Raw genomic sequence first — 19,034 nt, forward strand, 5'->3', positions numbered from 1 at the left:
TCAGAGACCAAGCTATTGTGACTTACTGTGGCCAGTGCCTGTAATTAATGCCAGTCTCTGTTTTGCCTCTGAACTTACACAACTTACTTTCGGTTACTGTCACCACCTTCAGGAGTTTGGGGACTAATAGGTCTGGAATAGCCCCTGTTGCACATAATTGCCTTGTGCAGAGTAGGACTTAGCGGTTGTGGACCATTGCTTGTGTCAGCTGTATTCAGAGTAGTGAGATAAGGAAACGATGTACAGAATTTTGATGTTCACAGTCATTCATTTGACTCCATGGCACTGGTTTTTCATATAGAAAAATATCAAAAGTGCAGTGACAAAAAGTGTCTGGTGAGCCAAGTGCCAGAGATGTGCTGTGAAGGGCTACAATGAAAACCAGCCTGAGATCAGGAACCATAAAGCCTCCTCCCTCCAGCCCTGTGTGCCACCAGGGCTATAATCCTTCCCTGGGTTATAACAAGTCAGACAGCACCAGGGTTTATTGCAGTTGAATTGCCAGTGGTTGAGCTCGGAATTATTTAGCACAGGTGTTTCTATAACAGTGATATATTGGGAAAATTCAGTGTTCAACAACCATCATATTTCCAGCTGTGCTGTGGTTAGTGCTAGTACAGTGAACCTAATATAAAACATATGAGAATATTTGCTAGCTCAGGAACTTGTTAAAGGTATTTTCTTACAATATCTGTGCTGCTATATTTATCTAGGTGCGTTTCTTTGGTCTCGCGTTTTCATAAAGGGTGTGATACTGGTTTCATAAAGCTGTCTCCAAACCTGGATTCTGCTTCTCTGTAACCAAGTGTATTAGTAGTGGTGCTAGCCAGTGTACAGCATGCAAGCAGATGAAAACAAGATTATGAGGAATCCAATGACAGTCCATTATCCTTAATACGTTCATCCTGAGTGGCACCTTTGCATTTGAGACATGTAGAGACATGTTTTTACTAGGGGTGATGGAAATCTTGAAACAACTGTTGCAAGCGTTTGTATGTAAAAGAACATAAAAGGACAAAACTTAACAAGAGCCCGGGGGGCTGTAAAACAAGGGTAGTGAACTGCATCCACCAGCAGCAAAATTTGTGAGTGTTAGAAAAGATATTTTAGGTACACATGCTCACGCATACATTTTGATGGGTTGAAAAGGATAATACACGAATACAGAAACAAATGATTGGAGAATATAAGAGCGGCTCTGAAAGCAATGCCTCCTATTTTATTAGGTTGGCTTGTGATGTCAGAGGTGGATGTTGGTGGTATGGCAGCAGAGGGTGAACCTTCCTGACAGTATTCCATTGCATTTTGTTGCCGTGTGACAGATGGCAGCAGAGGGTCAGTCTGACAGAATGGCATCTGACCTGGAAGTGCACATGAAGCAAAGGTGTGTCACTGGATTCCTCCATGAGGAAAAAATTTGCACCCTTTGACGTTTATCTACACTTGCTGTATGTTTATAGAGACTAAACAATAGATGCAAAAACAATGAGGTGGGGGTGATGCATTCCGGCAGTGGTGACAGCAACAGTGGGTCACCTCTGCTGGTGCAGATTTTTATGAGCACAGCACGCAGGATCGTGTTATGACTAGTGAAAATGCACAGCTAACAGTGATGACTATGTTTAAAAAGCATTTTGTAGCAGAGAATTTGCTCTATCAAATATTGTTATTGTGCTTTTTGTACCTGTTGTAGATCCATGGAAATAAATAAGAGGCATTGCTTTCAGAGTGACCTACGGACAAGGATGTTAGTAAAAAACATGCATATAAAGACACAGAAACACTCATGACAAGCATGTGCTCTGAGCTGAGGTGTAGAAACATGTTTCATTAGTAACTTTGTGCCACAACAGGTTTGTTATCCTAGTATTCTAACAGACATTCTCTGGTGTCACCATACATTTCCAACATCCACTTAAGCTATGGCTGTTCCGTGAATCTCTTGAGAAAGAAGATTAAATGCCACGAGGCATCCGAAGTCAGTTGTTGTATGTCTTGTAGTTTCATCTGACTAGAAGAAATGCATCTACATACTGACTTGGCCCTATTGTTTATAATTTTCCTGACAGAGAAAGTAGGCATCTTTTACCTATGAACTGCATCTGTTATGGGAGAAGCAGGAAATGCACCTCTCTGGTTTGAGACAGATAGCTGATGTGAAAAAGGCACGTTGATTTAAGGAAGATCTTTCCTCTGACTTGAGAAAGCAGCTCTGTATTTTTCATGACTGGATTGATACTCACTGAGTCATTCTGTCCATGAGCTGGTGCCATTTCAAGACGTGGTTTAACAGCTCAATTAGGACCTCTTTTGAGACTGCAGATAGAGCAAGCAGAGATGTAGAACAGGAATCAGTATTTCTTGGTATCCAGAGACTGAGTTAACACCTTTTAGGAGCTGGCATTAGGGACTTGGATCCAACTTAGAATCACAAAAAGTTGGATGTGACTTCTTGAGTATTTTACACTCATTTGTTGTTTAGCAAGATTGCGTACAATAGTGTAAAAACTAAACAAGTCAAATTCTACTCCTTCAAAAATATCTTTATAATTGAAAATTTACTGTACGTAGTACTTTGTCTTTTAACTTTGCAGTTTTGCTTTTGCTAAACTCTGAAGCTCCATTTTCTACCTTATTATGCACCAGTTTACCAAATGGGCAGACATTTGTCAAATGGGCCATCGGTAGCCGTAGAAATGCAGTAGTATGTCCAAGTTAAAATTCTTGCTTTGATTACTACAAATACATGGAGCCCTTGGGTCCAAAGCTTCCACTGAAGCACAGCTATTTGCAAATAGATTTTTATAGCACATTAGTGCTGGAGGAGAGTCCAAAGAAAATAGTCCTTTTCAATATTAGAACCAGCTGTGACTTTCTTGTGCTGATGACTCATTCATTTTTTTTTTATAGGGTGGGAGAACTAGGCAAAAGACACACAGAGTCTTATTCAAGACGTTGTTTGTTTTGCAAAGGGTATCCTAGCCACAAGCCAACTTGATCATACCAATATGCAGCTCATGTTTATTTAAAACTTTTTTCTTTTAACAGTTCCAATTATAAAAACAGAACCCACAGATGACTATGAGCCTGCTCAAACCTGTGGACCAATGAACCAAGGCTTAAGCCCTCTCTCTAAACCATACTACAACCAGCAGATCATGATGCCCCCTGATCCTGGTTCGTGCCTCATGGCTGGCTTCGCCTCCTGTCAGCAGAGGAACACGGTGATGTCACCCTCTCCCAACGCAAGCCCCAAGCTGCACGACCTTTCATCCTCTCCTTACAAGTGCATCCCCAACCCAGGCCACAGTCACCTCGGACTTCAGCAGCCCGCTGGAGGTGTCCCCACCATACAGGAAGTGCCAAGGTCTATAGTTGTGCACCCAAGCTCCCCCGAGCAATCATCTCACATCATGCTGCAGCCGCAGGTGAGTCAACATCTGAGCAGTAGCTGTCCCCTTGGTTATCAACAAACACTCTATCCCAACAGTCCCTCTTCTCCAGTTCCATCTGTTACCCAAGAGCCAACCTATTTGCAGTCCTGCAGTCCAACTCACTCATCCATAATGGGTCAACAGCAGCAGCAACTGCCGAAGGTTCACAGAAATGAGTCTCCAACAACCCAACCACTGTCATTGCCAGAGTTGCATGAGGAAAGTAATCATAATTTGGCCCCTATTCCTGTAACGATCAAGCGAGAACCTGAGGAATTGGACCAGATGTACCTGGATGATGGTAAGTCTTCCAGAGCGTAGAGGTTTGCATTCAACCATGTTGCTCTATCAGTGAGTTCCCTTAACTTCCTCCTCCTTTTGAATTCGGGTGGAAAAAAAAAAGTATAATTAACAGCCTGGTGGAATTATGCTGAGTTTGCTCGGTTTGTTTCTATATGGAAAAAGGTTCTCAGTTTCACTTGCAATAATGAAACCATATTATCTAAGCCTTTAATGCTATCAGTTACCATAGAGCTGGCTGCATGACCAACAGCTACACTGCAATAATCTTAACTATATGGTCTTGGCTTATGCCTATGTCAGTGACTCATGAAACTGCAGCGAAAACATATTTAACATTGTTCTGTCCATAATGAAGTAAAATTTCTGATACACAAATCTTCTCACTGGAACTAAATGATCAACTGCTCTCCTTCAGTTGTGAAAATTTAAATAAAAAATAGTGACACATCTTTCAGCGTAACTTTTCAGTCTGGTGGCATCTGATACTACTTCTTTTTCTTCCATTCTTATTCTTGTTGAGGACTTGCTGCCACTTTTTTCTTTTTCTTTTCTTGTAAGATTTTCTATGCATATATATTCTACATGCACCACTGAAATATTAAAATGCTGCGATGAACTTGTCAGACTCCAGCTTCCAAAGATTTATTAGCTGAGCATAATAAAAGGGGTAATCTGGAATTTGATTATGTGACCTCACTGAACTGTGATTTAGCACATGCTGGTAAGTATCCCAGAAGTATTCTGAACCCTCACCTTAATGCAGTACGTGAGTTCCCTTCCAATAGCCATATAACTTTATATAACGTGCCATGCCATGCTATTTGAAAAAGAAATGCCTTTGAAATGGCTGCATTGGAACCAATTAGTGCCAAGGAACCTCTGAATGCAACTGTCTTTCAGGGAGAATTTAAAGACAGTTCATTGCAAAAGCAAACAAACAAACAAAAAATTTATTTTAAACAGCATGATACTCACTGAATTAGGATTATAAATGAATGTTTTGGAGCTTTAGGAGCAGTCCTTTGATTTTTGACTCTGGGAAAATCATTTTTTGCAACAGAAGTTGTTATTGATTACATGATAGACAGCTGTGAGGAATTTCCCTAATTAGGAGTTCAGTTCACTGAAGTTTTGCCCAACACTTATTTGACACTGTGTTATCTTCATGTACTGTACATTTTTCACCACATATCTGCACAGTGAGGAGTAAAATTTTCAACAAACCAAACAAGAAGTGGACACAAACCAGAACAGAAAATCGTGCCCAGATTTTGGTTTTGAGAGAAACTGGAAGTTATTTCTGTAAAGCTAGTCTACAGCTGTCTTTCTAGAAGAGCACAAAGAATGGATAGTCTTTCTGCCTTACCTCTCCAAAATCCAGCAAGCACTTTTGTCGCAGCATTACCAAGTCCGCCTTTGTCTCATCTCTGCGGAGGAACTGGACTGCAGCTCAGATGTGGAGAGCAGAGCTTATCAACCCTATCTACTTCAGGTCTCTCCTGAAGGATCAAGGAGCTTTGATCTGGAATGGAAGTTTAAATTTTTTTAGCAACATGCGTTCTTTCTGACAAAGCATAAGTGGCTTAATCTTTACCCATTTCTGTTCCGTTCTCTCTTCCGGACACACATGCATACCAGTCATCTGACAGACAGAAGTAATTGTAGAAACCATCATGTACATCTGCACTGATACTTAAAGCTGACTTTGAGGATCTATTCAGCTCACCAAATTCAGACACACTTCTCTTTGGCATCCATCAGGTTATCAAAATCACTCCATGGCTGACCACAAGAACTATCAGCCAAGAAAATAATGTGTAGATGTAACATGGCAACGATGTATAATAGAAGATAGAATAATGTATGTTATTTCAAAAAATCAAGCAACAGCAGTTTGCTCTATGGGTAAGCAGAAATGGTAACTAGAGGACCTACCTTTTCTGTGACTAAACTGATGTTTAGGTCTGTCACAGACTAATGCAGCCTTGTCCACATGAACTTACTGTTACTCGTCTGTGCCCTATCTCACTGCCTAAAGAAAAGGCCATCTGCTCTGTGCCTTGCCTTTGATGATGTCAGGAAAAGAGTACTACTGTCTTCTTGTTCATCTCTATATTGGGTCTGAGACAGGAACTGTGCAGCAGAGGAGCTGGAGGCTGGAACCACATCCTGTGGGATAGGTGCTGGTCAGGACACTGACGTACCTCAGACACAGCACAGAAGCACAAAACTGTATGTCAGGCTCAAAGCCGGTTTACATCTATGCATTCATGTAGGCAACCTAAGAACAACCTGTGCAGATAATGTTTTCGCATTACAATTGATGTGATTAACTTATAGGCTCTCCATGGTCAGGATTGCATCAGTCCATCTAGGCCACATGCTCTTGCTGCTTCCTTTGAGTAATATCAATTAATTATGTAGCAGCAGAACAGGCTAATAGAAAATTATCTCTACAAGAATAGCAAAATCTACACAGTTTTCCATTGGATCAGCTCACTGAACTGCATTTGGTGGGTGCAGCCCGTCAGATGTGCAGAAAGCCTTTTGCAGTAGGACCACACTGAGTGGCAGACTGGGTGGTAGTCTAGAGTGTGCAAGACTTGCAGCCACATCTGATGTCATTTTATCTTCCCCAGCAAATATCTATCTAATCGGCTCATCCTGTCTCAGCAAAAAAATCCCCATATCATGCTCACCCCCAACTTATGAAAGGCTGATGTCTTGCCTTCCTGACACAGTCTCAGTTTGGCCACTGTGGGGACTGCCTAGAAACTTATGTGATTGCAGTTGGTGTCCCAGTAGTTGATGTTCAGTGAGATATGTACCCCATGTGTGCAGTGCCTTTGTGCCTGGGGCTGTCTCATTCAGACCTCTGGTACTAATTGTGGAATAAGGCACTGTTCAGAGGGAGAATGGATTTTACATGTGCCTGATTTTTTTTTAAAGCATCACCATTGTTTGTTGTTCAGTTGTATCCATCTTTAAATTACATAGCCTAATTTAAATTACTTTTAGTTTTTCTAAATATTTGTACCTGATGTCAATATGAGAGCTAGAGCGATGTCAGATGTACTTCACTGCTTTCCTTTCCTTCCATATTACTCTATCAACTCTTTCCCTCATCCTTAAGGTAGATTAAAAGTAATGCAGTGTTGAGGTGACACTAAAAATTAAATTTGCAAAGCTTAATTCCATAAATAAATAAACATTCGTAGTGTCTTGTAACTACTTCATACCTCCAGTTTTACTTGAAGGTACTTACAAAAAGTGTGAGATACAGACATCTGACATACTTATGGGACTACTGGACAAATGAAATATCTAACTGGCTATGCCAGGTGATATTTGGTAAAGTTTTGGTTGCTTGTTTTCCTAGAAAAAAAAAAATCTGGAGAGGTTTAATTTATGTAACTAATATATATGTAGCAATTTTGGAACAGGTATAAACAGAAATTTTTTGGTTTCAGTTTATGGGATCAAAGCAATACTCATTCTTTGTGGTCTGGAGTAACTCCAAATATAGACCATCTATACTGGAGTGTAAAGATGGAAAAAAGCAGTCAGTGAGTATATGTATAATATATATCCTGTACATAACACTTCTCTGCTTCTGTAATGGTGGGCAGCTGAACTGATATAAAGGGAGCACCCAAAGAGATTTCCATTTTGGCAAGTTAGCTTTGGTCTTGGCAATCTTGTTTTAAATCAGAATCCACAGTAGCCACCTGGGTTACTCATTAAATGCGCTGTCCATTTCAATATGTGCATATATGATTCAAAATGTATAACAGATTTCAAACTCACCCCATAAAGTGATACCTGATATATTATGGCTACACTCTTGATATTGAAAACTATCTGGCTTGTATACCAGCACTCATTTCAAATAATTATGAGTTCAACCTCCAAACAAAGATTATGGCTGACTTCTGCTGCTGCATTCACAGCAAGATTTGATGTGCTGTTTAAAAGCATGGTCTGATGAAGGAGCTGAAATGTGACATTTATGCCTCGTGCTGTTCCTCTTCTGGTTCTTTGCAATAGAAGAGATGTTGTCTCCTGTCCTCCCTGCCAGGAATTCTCACAGCAGCCTGCAGCACACTGCAGCACCCTGGCAGACCACTCCAGTGCTAACACTGTCTCCACGTGCCTATGTTGTCCTTGCTCTAGGCAGCACAGATTACATGATTTTCCCCTTACAAATCCAACCCAGGAGCAGTACTGGGTGTGTAGGGTGGTAGAGCCCATGGAAAATCCTTAGGCAGACAGGCAGTCTGATTTGTCTACCTGCAGGACATCTTCAGTACAGATACATGCAGATAATTGCTTTTAAGACTCAACATTTTGGGGGGGAGGGAATCAATGAGTCTAAAGTGCTGTACAGCCTTTGGAGGGATAAAGCAGAATTGACATTGCCAAAAGAGACAGTCAGTTTGGGGAAAGTGTGAGCTGATGGGAGCTCTCCCTAGTCCCTGGAACCATCATTATTTCAAGGGGATGTGAAAATTTACCTTAATTTATATCTCACTTTTGAGTAGCTCCTCTCACTAGCCCTCTAAAAGGGACCTGGGTCAAAAGCTGTGACAGTCTGTTTCTGAAATAATACTACTTCTTTTCTGTTGTCTGGGGAAACTCAAATAATTTTCCCAAATTTTGATTACTTTTCTTAGTGGTAGAAGAAATTCCAAGCCAAAAGTGGTGGAGCTGTGTTCACACAGCTTTCAGGATGTTCAGGCAGCTTGGGGACCAGCCAGGCTCACAACAGGGGATGCTAAAGGTGACTTGAAATCATCTACCTTATCCCCATTTCCCTTTCCTGGATCTAGTGTAGTCTGGGTGTAACACAGAATCTCCAAATCTTTTTATTTCACCAGGATGGAGAGTTCAATTAGGTATGTTAATGCCAAGAAACATTTTTCAGGTTGTAACTGGCACTCCCAAAAGCTATGGCATTTTTACCTGCAGCAGAATGATACTCAATTGTGAAATTATTTCCTGCCATTAGAAACATCAAAGAAATTCATTTTCATTACAGATGAAAATGAAGCTATTTCTAAAAAGCTAGTGGGAAACACATTGGTACCAACAGGAAAAAGGTGTATTATTTATGTTCTCAGCAGATATCAGGGTACATGCTTTGATCTGAATTTGCTATATGAATGCATAAAACTTTACAAAGGCAATTTTTAATGAAAAGTGAAACAGCAACCTGGAGGATTCTTTAGTAAAGGTACATTTGAGTTAAGAAGCTGAAGAAGGCCTCGGCTTCTTCAACTTCTGCCCAATTTTGAGATGAAGTCCCAGCCATTTGAAGGCAGCAGCAAGCTACCACTGACTGTAGTGGGACCAGAATTTCACCCTCAGTTTAAAAACTCTTTTCCAGAATGCCCCAGGTCCCGTGTAAATGCCAGAGCTGGAATAACAATATCTGAAAGACAGATCGCTTGTCTGAAGTTTTGTTTATTAAGTCAGCCTCCTCCACTCCACACAGACACATTCGTAAAAGTCGCTATCCTGATCTTCACTTGATCTGAACTATAAATCTTCATGTAGATAGATGGATATACATAAACCATAAACGAAGATATCTGATGTTTATATACACGGCTAACAGAAAGTATCAAAACCATATCATCCTCTTTTTTAAAACAAGGAGGCTTTTGTTCTTGTGATTGTCTTTGCACAGCTGTGAGTTTTATAGTGCTGTGCCAATGAATGCACTCATTGCAACTTTTATTTTAGTCTGAAAAGGTAAATTGGGAGCATTAAGCCCCCAATAAGTATGTAAAAGTGGCAAAACCACAGGTAAAGTGTTACTGAAAGCTGCAGCCCTGCCAGTCATTTCATTTTAAACATGACTCTTTTAAAAATAACTTTTGCAGTAAAAGCTGTAACTCCTGGACGTAATATGAGCTATTGCTAATGTCATTCCCATGAATTGCTTACAGAGTGTTGAACTGTTAGATGTCTGACAAGTCCATATATCTCCTATACTGTATATATGAAATTTTTTTGCCTCTAGACCATATGTTCTTCTTTTTCTTTTCCTTATTATTCCTCTGTATTCTTCAAATGCGCGTGGTTTGGTGATATAGTTTATTTGAACAGGAACTATAGCAGACAGAATTATTCTTTTGCTGAAATGTATCCTTTTTCATACATCTCAGCGTCGTGATTAAAGTGATTGGCTCTTAAGGCATTAAGTTTAGTCTGCTGCTGCCACAATTATGCTTTTGAAAACTCCTGAGCGCACTCTGTGATTTTCAGTAGTCCAGATGTCATTAGAGCAACATGCAGGTAGTCTGCAAAGTCCAGTAACACTGTCTACACTTCAGTCTGGCTTGTGTGAGCTTTTCCCTCCCTCCTTCTTGGCCTGGAGTAGCAGTTCTGGGAAAAACACAAATAGCTGTCCTCATGGAAAGTTTTACTTAATCTGGCCCAGTGCCTGCCCCAAGACCCTCCTCACTTCTAATGATGATTGAAAGTGTACATGCTACTGTGATAAAACATGCTGAGTTGTTAACGTTCGGGGCCTGGGTTGTGCGCGATGAGTAAGGGAGGACTGAAGTAATTTGTTAGTGTCAGATCTCTGTTGGATGTGCACGTCTGAATTTGAGGGGTGTCCTGTTACACAAAACCACGCTCCTGGACTAGGGAGGAAGTTTAGCTGCCCCCAGCGAGTTTAAGTGAATTGAGTCTCCCTAGAGGCTCGCCAGAAGGAAGTCCCCAGAGGAGCAGGTGATCAGACTAGGTGTCACATCCTGATTCCCTCCAGCCCTGGCTGCGTGGGTGCTCTCAGAGCAGATCTGACTGCCTCTAATTGCAGCACCTGTGCAATCTACCACTGAACTTTTTCTTCTATCACCAGCGCTTAGATACCCAGGGAGGCCCTTGATTCTTGGGCTTTCAAGACAGATCTAGCTTCTTCAGGGAAGTCCTGAGTGCCTCCACCTTCATTCGGTGATTGTAGACACTTAAGGAGGCACAGAAGTTGGGACCAGGAGGGTGGTAAAGTGTTGGGAAAGCTGTAGAAATCCATAGGCCGTGCTTTGCATTGTTTTGATACCCCAGAGGATTTGCAGTGCACAAAGTTCAGCCAGCCTCTGTTTGATGTGCATCTGCATGCACACCTTCACATCAAGTGTTTCAAATTTTTAGTGTACAGATCACGAAGCATTACACTGCCTCTGAATGCCAACTTCACACTTGTAGTCATAGTGCAATTAATTGGGGAAAAAACTGCCCCCCACTTCCATGTCTGTTTCATTCTCCTATTTCAATCGTAATGGCTGTAAGCATTGCTGTTTCAAATGGTAAAGGTTTCGTGGGCTATTTTCTGCAAGTTTTCCTTGGCGATCAGGGGAGAAGAAGTTGCTGTATCTGAGCCTTTGTAACATTTACATCTGCTTTTAAGCCTGGAGGAGCGCCAAGGAAAATATGTGGCTTGCAGAAGCACAAGCTTCTTGAGAAAGCTTTGTTCCAATGCAATTCATTTTAGGAATATGTTGTTTGTTTGAAACATTTCTGCTGAGCTGTGCAGTGTTAGCTGGCCAGGTGTGGCTGTGTGGCTGTGTGATGGCCTCCGTGCTCGCATGTCTTGAATCCCTCCTGGCAAAACACTGCTGGGGAAGTTGCTTTTTAAAATCCCTCTTCTGCATGGAGAGTGTCATAGAGACCTCTGCTGCAAATAGAAGACTTGGGCTGAAGCAAGTCTCTTACTTAGCCCAGAAAACATATACGTGTCAGAGGAAGTGCTCTCATGAGCAAACTCACTGACTTCACGTACAGTGCTCTTGGCTGAGTGTTAGCAAGCTGTAATGTTGCTAGACTGCAGAGTGGCAGAGGGCCTGCCTCTGCTCCCACTTAAGTCAATAACACTGTTCCCTTTGGGTTTATTGGGAACAGGACCAGGCATATGGCTGGTAGTTAAAACGCATAATAGCTGCATTCATTGCAATCTGGTCGCAGATAGACATGCAGAGAAGGAAATTTTTCTAGGAGATTCAAGTGCAGCACGGTCAGTTGTGTCATCTGCATCTGCTGGACAACTGTGGGCACATAGCTTGACCATCACTGTTAAGAATGGGCTGTTTGATAACCTGGCTCCTGATCTTTTCTCCTCTCTGAGGGGCTAGTGCTGATTGCAACAAAGAGGGAACGTGCTTTCCACATGAGGCTTATCACTGGACTGGGAGGAAGCTTATGAAAAAAAACAGACCCGCAAAATGTTCCCCTCCTCCTCCTCTGTAACTGAAAAGGCCTGTGAAGTCTAAATGTTGAAAATATTCAGAAACTATTGGTAAGTAAGAAATAAGGAAACTATGGACTTATTCCTTGTTAACCAGTTTGGTTGGGTTTGTCTGCAAACCAGAAAGCTGGCCCAGCCCTGTTCTGCTGGCTTGGCTTGGTCGGTTGGCCTTCTACATTTTCCATACTTTCAAGTTTGCTACAAGACAAGTATCAGGAAGTGAGATGGTCCTGAAAGTACATAAAAAATCCTCAACTGTATTGGCCCTAAGCACATGAATATGTGCATGTGAATGATCTTGGGAAGCAATTATACAGACCGTTAAAGTCCACATTTAGTGGACTAAATTCTTTCATCTTTATGTAGTTATGACTTGTGTTTCCAAGCATCATGTTTGTAGAAGAACATTCCTCTCATCTTCCTTTGCCCAAATGTTATTTTCTTCTACTTAGTTTTAGCCTTCTGCATTCATGTGGGAATTTACTCTTCATGTCTTTGCTGTCCAGATTTTTCTTGATGTTAGCTCTCTGCAGGAGCTAAGGCTAAAGATTTATTCCATTTCATACCTGCTATGATATCTTTGTGGTTCCAGGATAGATATTGCAATAGATATAACTAACTAATTTTGATATCCTGGGAGCAGCAGTCAGCTCTTTTTCTAGTGCTTCAGGGAAAATATGTATTACATTGCCATCTTGTGAATAAACTCTTGTGCAAACTACTTAAGAAGTAGAAAAAAAGCCTTTTGGGGTCATGAGTGAAGCCTCCAAAAATGCGAAAATGCAAAATATTTAAACGTTCATTTCTATCCTGTGTATGCAAATCCATAAACAAACACATAATGTATGCATGTGTGCATATATAAGTATGTGTGCATATATACAACAGGCTTCTCTGAAACTAATGCCTGCTATTTTCTTAGGTTGACCCACAGTGTAGGAGAGGTAGGAGAGGTCGAACCTTCCTGCCAGTATTTCATTACAGTTTGTTGCTGTGTGACAGACAACAGCAGAGGGGCAGTCTGACAAAATGGCGTCTGACATGGAAGTGTGTATGAAGCAAATATATGTCACTGAATTCCTCCATCTGGAAAAAATTGCACCCATGGACACTCATCAACGCCCTCTGAATGTTTATGGAGACCAAACAGAAGACACGAGCACAGTGAGATGGGGGTGTTGCATTTCAGCAGTGGTGAAGCTACAGTGGGTCACCTCTGCAGGTGCAGGTTTTTGACAAGTGCAGCATGCAGGCTCTGGTGAAAATGCGTAGCTAATGGTGGTGACTGTGTTGAAAAAGTGTTTTGTAGGTGAGAGTTTGCTCTATCAGATAGTGTTATTGTGCTTCCTATATCTGTTGTAGTTTCCATGGAAATAAATAGGAGAAATTACTTTTGGAGCAACCTACGTGCGTATGTAGTGAGATACAAGATGTAGTATACTAATTCTTTTGCCTACTTTAAGGTGCATTGGCTGAGAGTCCATAAGAGTTGGCAAGGTCAATGGAACTCAATTACAACTAGGGTTAAGGCCCTTCACCTACTGTCCAAATCCATGTGTAGCTAAAGTGTTTCCTCTTCTTCAAGGTGTAGCCATCCACTTTTAACTCAGAAGCACAGAAATAGCCATAAACACACCTTGCTTCTGGTCTGTGAGCCACTTATATTTTAAACTATAAGGAAAGTCAGAAGGATCGTGAGGCCCTGCTTTCACGGTCTGTATTCGTACTGAAAATCAAGATCAAGCGAGCTTTTGCCCTTCTGCTCCACGTTGGCTCATGCAGGTGTCTCTCAAGTAAGACTTCTTAGAAACATGAGGTCAAGAGGAGAAGCCCATTCTGTTGGGACTTCCATTGTGCTCAGTTTCTGAACCAAGTTGCCCTTTGCAGCTCTGAAATCTGACTCCATGCTGTTGCAAGCTTCTGAGCTGTAGTTGTCATTATTGATGAATGATTTTCAGGCATTTAAATGCTTGTTATTCAGCTACTCTTTTTGTAAACTGCAGCAACAGATCAAGATGAGCTCCTGTCTCTTAGTTGGCGTTTTTCCAGTCCTAGCTGTGTTCCACCACATTCCAGGCTGCACTTGGACTCAGCTAGTTGCTTGAGGGCTTTCACCTCAGTGCATCTGCATAAGCCTAAACAACTTGTCCAGGCAGCTTCCCCTTACAGAGGTATGTCTTTGGATTCGTGGTATTCAGAGTCTCAAATGTGGTAAACTAAAGTACTAATGATGAACCAGCTGTGATGATGTTGAGGAATAAGGTTTTGGAAGGACACGGTCGTGTGAAAGCATCTTTTGCAACAGAGGCAACGTATATACATTTACGTGGGGAACACACACAAAAAAGGGAAGCTTTCTCATGACGCTGTGAAATGGTTAGCACATATTTGAAAGTTTCAGATGTAAAGTCTGTCTGCGAAAATACTTGGTGACATAACTAGAACAAAAGAAGGCTTGAGAAAAAGAGAAATGAGAGGAAAGTTGAATACAGCATGCTCATTCAAGGGAAAAAAAAAAAAAAAAAAAGAGAAACGATGGATTTTGGAAGAAGAGGAGAAATGGTGAGTGTGGGTGTGAGAGAAGTTTGTCTAAAACTGAAATAGTAGAAATGAGTAGTAATAGCCCAGGATTTGCGTGCCATATGGGAGTATATTTAAAGAATGCTCCATTTTGCCCCAAAATAATTTACCAGTAGAGAAAAATGAAAGGAGATGATGAAATAAGCATTAACCTTAAGCAGGTTAGATGAGACCTAAAAAAACGTTCATGAAGCAGCAGTGTGATGCCGATACTGATCTGCAGTGAGGTTATTGCACTGCACAGGGGCAGCTCCACTGGGCATTTCCATGGGAGTTCTCTCTGCGCTTTCCTGTCAGGGAGACAGCTTCAGAATTACCACTGAATGGAGAGGGCTCCTGCAGGAAGCCCACAGATCCTCAAAAACATGTTAAAAAACGAGGGGATGGTGAGTACTCTGACTAAATACAGTCACACCACCTGAACTTAGTGAGAATCTTTTATATTAAGACTTCTTTACAATATAACAGGGCGTTCTGGAAAAAATCAGAAAAAAAATTAGAGAAAGAATTTTTCATTGTCTCTTCCCCAATAGAAATTATGTAGAGAAAATAACATTGCTAGGAGGAGTAGAAGTGATTGGCCTTTGACAAGGCAGGGAAGGATTTTTAGAAGTTCATTTTCAATGTTATATGATTGAAGAATAAAACAGGAAATCCCCTTACTTTGGAACTTTAGAAAGATGGCATTAAAATTACAGTCAGGATGTGATCCAAATGCCATGAAAAAATTTTCCATCAACTTTGATGGATGTTCTAAAACAGGATGTGTTAAATCACGGGAAATAATAGCAAAGTTGCAAGTAAATTAACAGGAGATTCAAAACACATTGTGAATTACTGCATTAAAGAATCAATTAGAATCAACTACTTAAATAAAGACAAAGTGATAGCAAAAAATAAAAAATAAAAGTTTGGATCTAGAAAAAAATTGAAACATCTGCTGAATTTTCCAGAGCTATATTTAATATTAACTTGGGAAAAACACCTGGACTGAATGGCATCTCATCAAAAAATTGTGTTTCCAGACCAAAATCACTCATATACTTAAAAAAAAAGTAATAAAAATAATCTACTCAACTAAAAGAGAAAATTCCTCTCCCATCTCATCCCTACCATTGGGTTGCATTGTGGGGAGCATCGCCATTTTAAAGCAGAGCAGTAACCAACAGTTGATCTGGAAGTTTTCTGTCTATTATTAAGGTCTGGTGTCTGAGGTCTCATCCTGCTGGCTGCTGCAAAATGCACCTTCTGTCCTCGTCAGCCAGTTTACTGCAGCAGAGCCTGCCCATGTAAAACAGACCAGGTAGCAGGACAGATTTTATTACTATAGAGCACTCAACACAAAATAGAGTATGACAAGTAAATGGACTTTTGATAGAGCTGCAAGATTCCCCTTTAAGAAAGCTTCAAATGGATGGACCATTTGTTTGGTTGTTAAATGAATATTCAGAAGAAAAGAAAAGAAAAAAAAAGTCTGCTTTTGAAATTTGAAACAGAAACTTACTCTCTTGTATTTTAGTCAGGAAAGTGGTAGAGACAAGACTGTCTTTATCTAATCCTGGGAGCTGTGACCTCAACTTCTAGTCAGCTAGGAGGTGGACATCACCAGCTAGACACGTTTCAGTGGCAAAATCTATGGTTTCCCTGATAAAGAAATCCGAATTTCTGCAACAATCAATGTGATTTTTGTGCTGAGAGCTCATTTCAGGGAGCAGCTGACAGATCAACACGACTTCAAATGAGGCTGTATTATGCTTTCTGTTGTGCATTGTCCCCTGAACAGTGTTGGTCACTGCCTTCCTGTGCCTCTTTTCTGAATTGTCAGTGTCCAGAAAGTTATTCAAAGACATTAAATTTTGTATGAAAAGCTCTTACTGAGGAGAAGCACCTCGAGAAGTAAAAAACCCCACACCTTAAATGATTGCAAGAATTCTTCCAATTGTCTAAGTATGAATAGTTCTCAGAAAATGGAAAAGATATCCGCATGGCACATTGCTCCTGAAAGTGAAAATCTTAGCATGGGAAAGTCATTCTTGATAGAGACAACTACAGTAAATCAGCATTTATTCATTGAGATGCAGTGCATCTGCACTGATTTCCACCTTTCATAACTAATACTTACTTAAGAAGGAATGTTCTAGCTGCAGAGATGGTTCTAGCTACCTGCACACTTGAGATTACTTCACTTCTAAGTGCAAGCAGACTTTTCTGTCTAGCTTTTTTCTTTCCATTACAGGCTTGTATTTGTTTCTCATATGCCACTGGAAATCACTAAAGGAAATTAATTTGTATGAATGGATGTCATATATTTCATGGTATACCAATAACGAATTCCTGGTTTGTAGAATAAGAAAAGGTAGGGCTTTTCCAAAAGATTTTAATATTTGGCTATGATCAGTTGCATTAAATGAACCATTCTTTCCTATGTGTCTGAAGTCCAAGTTGCATTACTTGAAGCTATGTGTTGTTCTTTCCAGTCTCATGTCAGTAAATAATTGTAGTGCTGCTCTCGAGTCTGTCTCTGACCTTCTCTGTGGTTGCCCTTTCTTGAGCAAAAGCTGAAAATCATGATTGATTCATCTCTTTTTGTGACCTAGTCTAATCTAATTTGTCAGTCCTCTTCCCAAATTCCTTAACAAGTTTGCCATTAATGTACTCATATATATAGACATATAATGTCATGTATGCTACATGTAGCATAGCCGTAACAGTTTTTAAAACAGAATTGAGCGGAACCTCATCATTTCTAACTTCTTGTACTTCGTTTGAAATGCAAATTCACTTTCTTGCATTGTTAACTGTGTTTCTTTGGAAGAAAAATGTTTGTAATAGATTCAGGCTTTATGAGTTCAGGCTAGAAAGAGTTGTCTGCTCAGTCTAAACTTGGCCTCTTTGTGTAATTCTAATTGTTACTAACAAAACATGAGCCAGAGATTGTGTTTTAAGGAGCCTCTTGTAGGGAAGGGGAGAACTACCTAGCAGAACATCATTTTAACAAAAATTGGTAGTTGAACTATGCACTCAAGCAAGTGGAAGAAAGACTTTTAGGCCTAGGGATATGATTTAGAACCTGCAGGGCTCTATGATTAAAGTGCACCAGCGTGCACCAGCATTAAAGCCAACACGGTGAAATAACAACAGAAAAGCTGTCTTCTTGCAAATCAGAAGTACTTCTTGAGAATCAGGAGTAGGTCTCCTGACATCAGAAATTGCATGTGATTCAAAATTCCTGCACAAAGAAGAGAACTAATCTATTTTCTTTTTTTTCCATATCAGCATGAGAACAGTTATTTAATGTAGATGGACAGTAGGGGTAGATGATCTTGGAGGTCTTTTCCAACCTTGGTGGTTCTACCATTCTGTGATTTAAGTGATGCTTAAGGGATAATCAGCAAAATGGCACATTTGCATTGCAGTGTGTGATTCTTTCTTGCCAGGCTTTCAGACCTGTACCCTGCATTTCTGTAGACCTACTTCACGTCTGCCTGTGTTTAGTAAGGGTTTGATGCAAAGACAATTAAGTCAGTAGGAATTCTTCTGCGCTTTTTGGATCAAACTCCTATTTTCAGACAAGATAACCTATCATTGAATGCTCTTTAAAAAGTCCTATGCAGAAAGAAAAAAAAAAAAAACAACACAAAAAACCACCAACATATGCATGAAAAATTCTAACACTGGGTCAAAATGTAAGGGCGCCGAAGTTGTTGCAGACACAAATTATAGTTCACAGAGCAACTATAAAAGATTTTATTACATTAAAATGTAAAGGCTAACAGTGATACAACAATATGAAATGCTGTTTGTATCGTGTATGTAATGTGGCTGACCTGCAGAGGTTTCAGAAACCCTCACTGGGCTCTTCTTGGTTATTTGGGTGTGCTAATATTTAAAGCAATGTTTGTGTTGGTTACATGGCCTAAGCTGAAGGGATCTCAGAGAGAGCTGTGCTCTCATGCTAAACAGGGTGTAATATAGGGTATATTTGGGATGAATGCACCACACCTGTTTCTGTCTCCCTTTATACCAGTAGGAAAGAGACATTTCTCTCCTGGAGTAAGCAGTTACTAAGCAATCGTTTCACAGCAATGTCTGGCAGATGGTCTCAAAGTTCTGCCCAGGCTTTGGCTGTGTGGCTGAGGCCAGGCATCCTCTTTAGCTCTGTGCATTGTAGAACAGGTCAATTTGTGCCACGATGGAGGTCTCCTGATTTGCTGCACTCGTTCGTGCTGCAGTCCGTCATGAAGCAATGACAGCGCTGCACCATGCATTCTCTGTGGAAAACTGGATAATTTCAACAGTTTTCCGTTTTCTGTAATGTTTGTCTCTGACATGGGGGCTTTCTTTATGTGTGCAAGGCTTTCTATAGCAGCTATCCATAGATAGCCATGACAAAGAGAAAGCATGAAAGCTTCTAGCACAGGACATTCATCCTGGCTTATCTGGCCCTCGGAGACATTAGCTAATCG

The 19,034-nt window shown here is 40.6% G+C and overlaps 1 protein-coding gene across 2 annotated transcripts in view; it reads left to right on the forward strand.

Annotated features, from left to right (window-relative positions):
- Positions 1–19,034, forward strand: part of NFATC1 (nuclear factor of activated T cells 1) — a gene marked incomplete at both ends in the record, with an annotated part of 111,507 nt that overhangs the window by 79,482 nt on the left and 12,991 nt on the right. For both annotated transcript variants that reach the window (XM_079534000.1, XM_079534001.1), the window contains one exon: positions 3,049–3,735. In XM_079534000.1, coding sequence (XP_079390126.1) covers positions 3,049–3,735 — 687 coding nt within the window. The remainder of the gene's footprint in view (positions 1–3,048; positions 3,736–19,034) is intronic.

This window comes from Tetrao urogallus (assembly GCF_951394365.1).
Source record: "Tetrao urogallus genome assembly, chromosome: 3".
NCBI lineage: Eukaryota > Metazoa > Chordata > Aves > Galliformes > Phasianidae > Tetrao > Tetrao urogallus.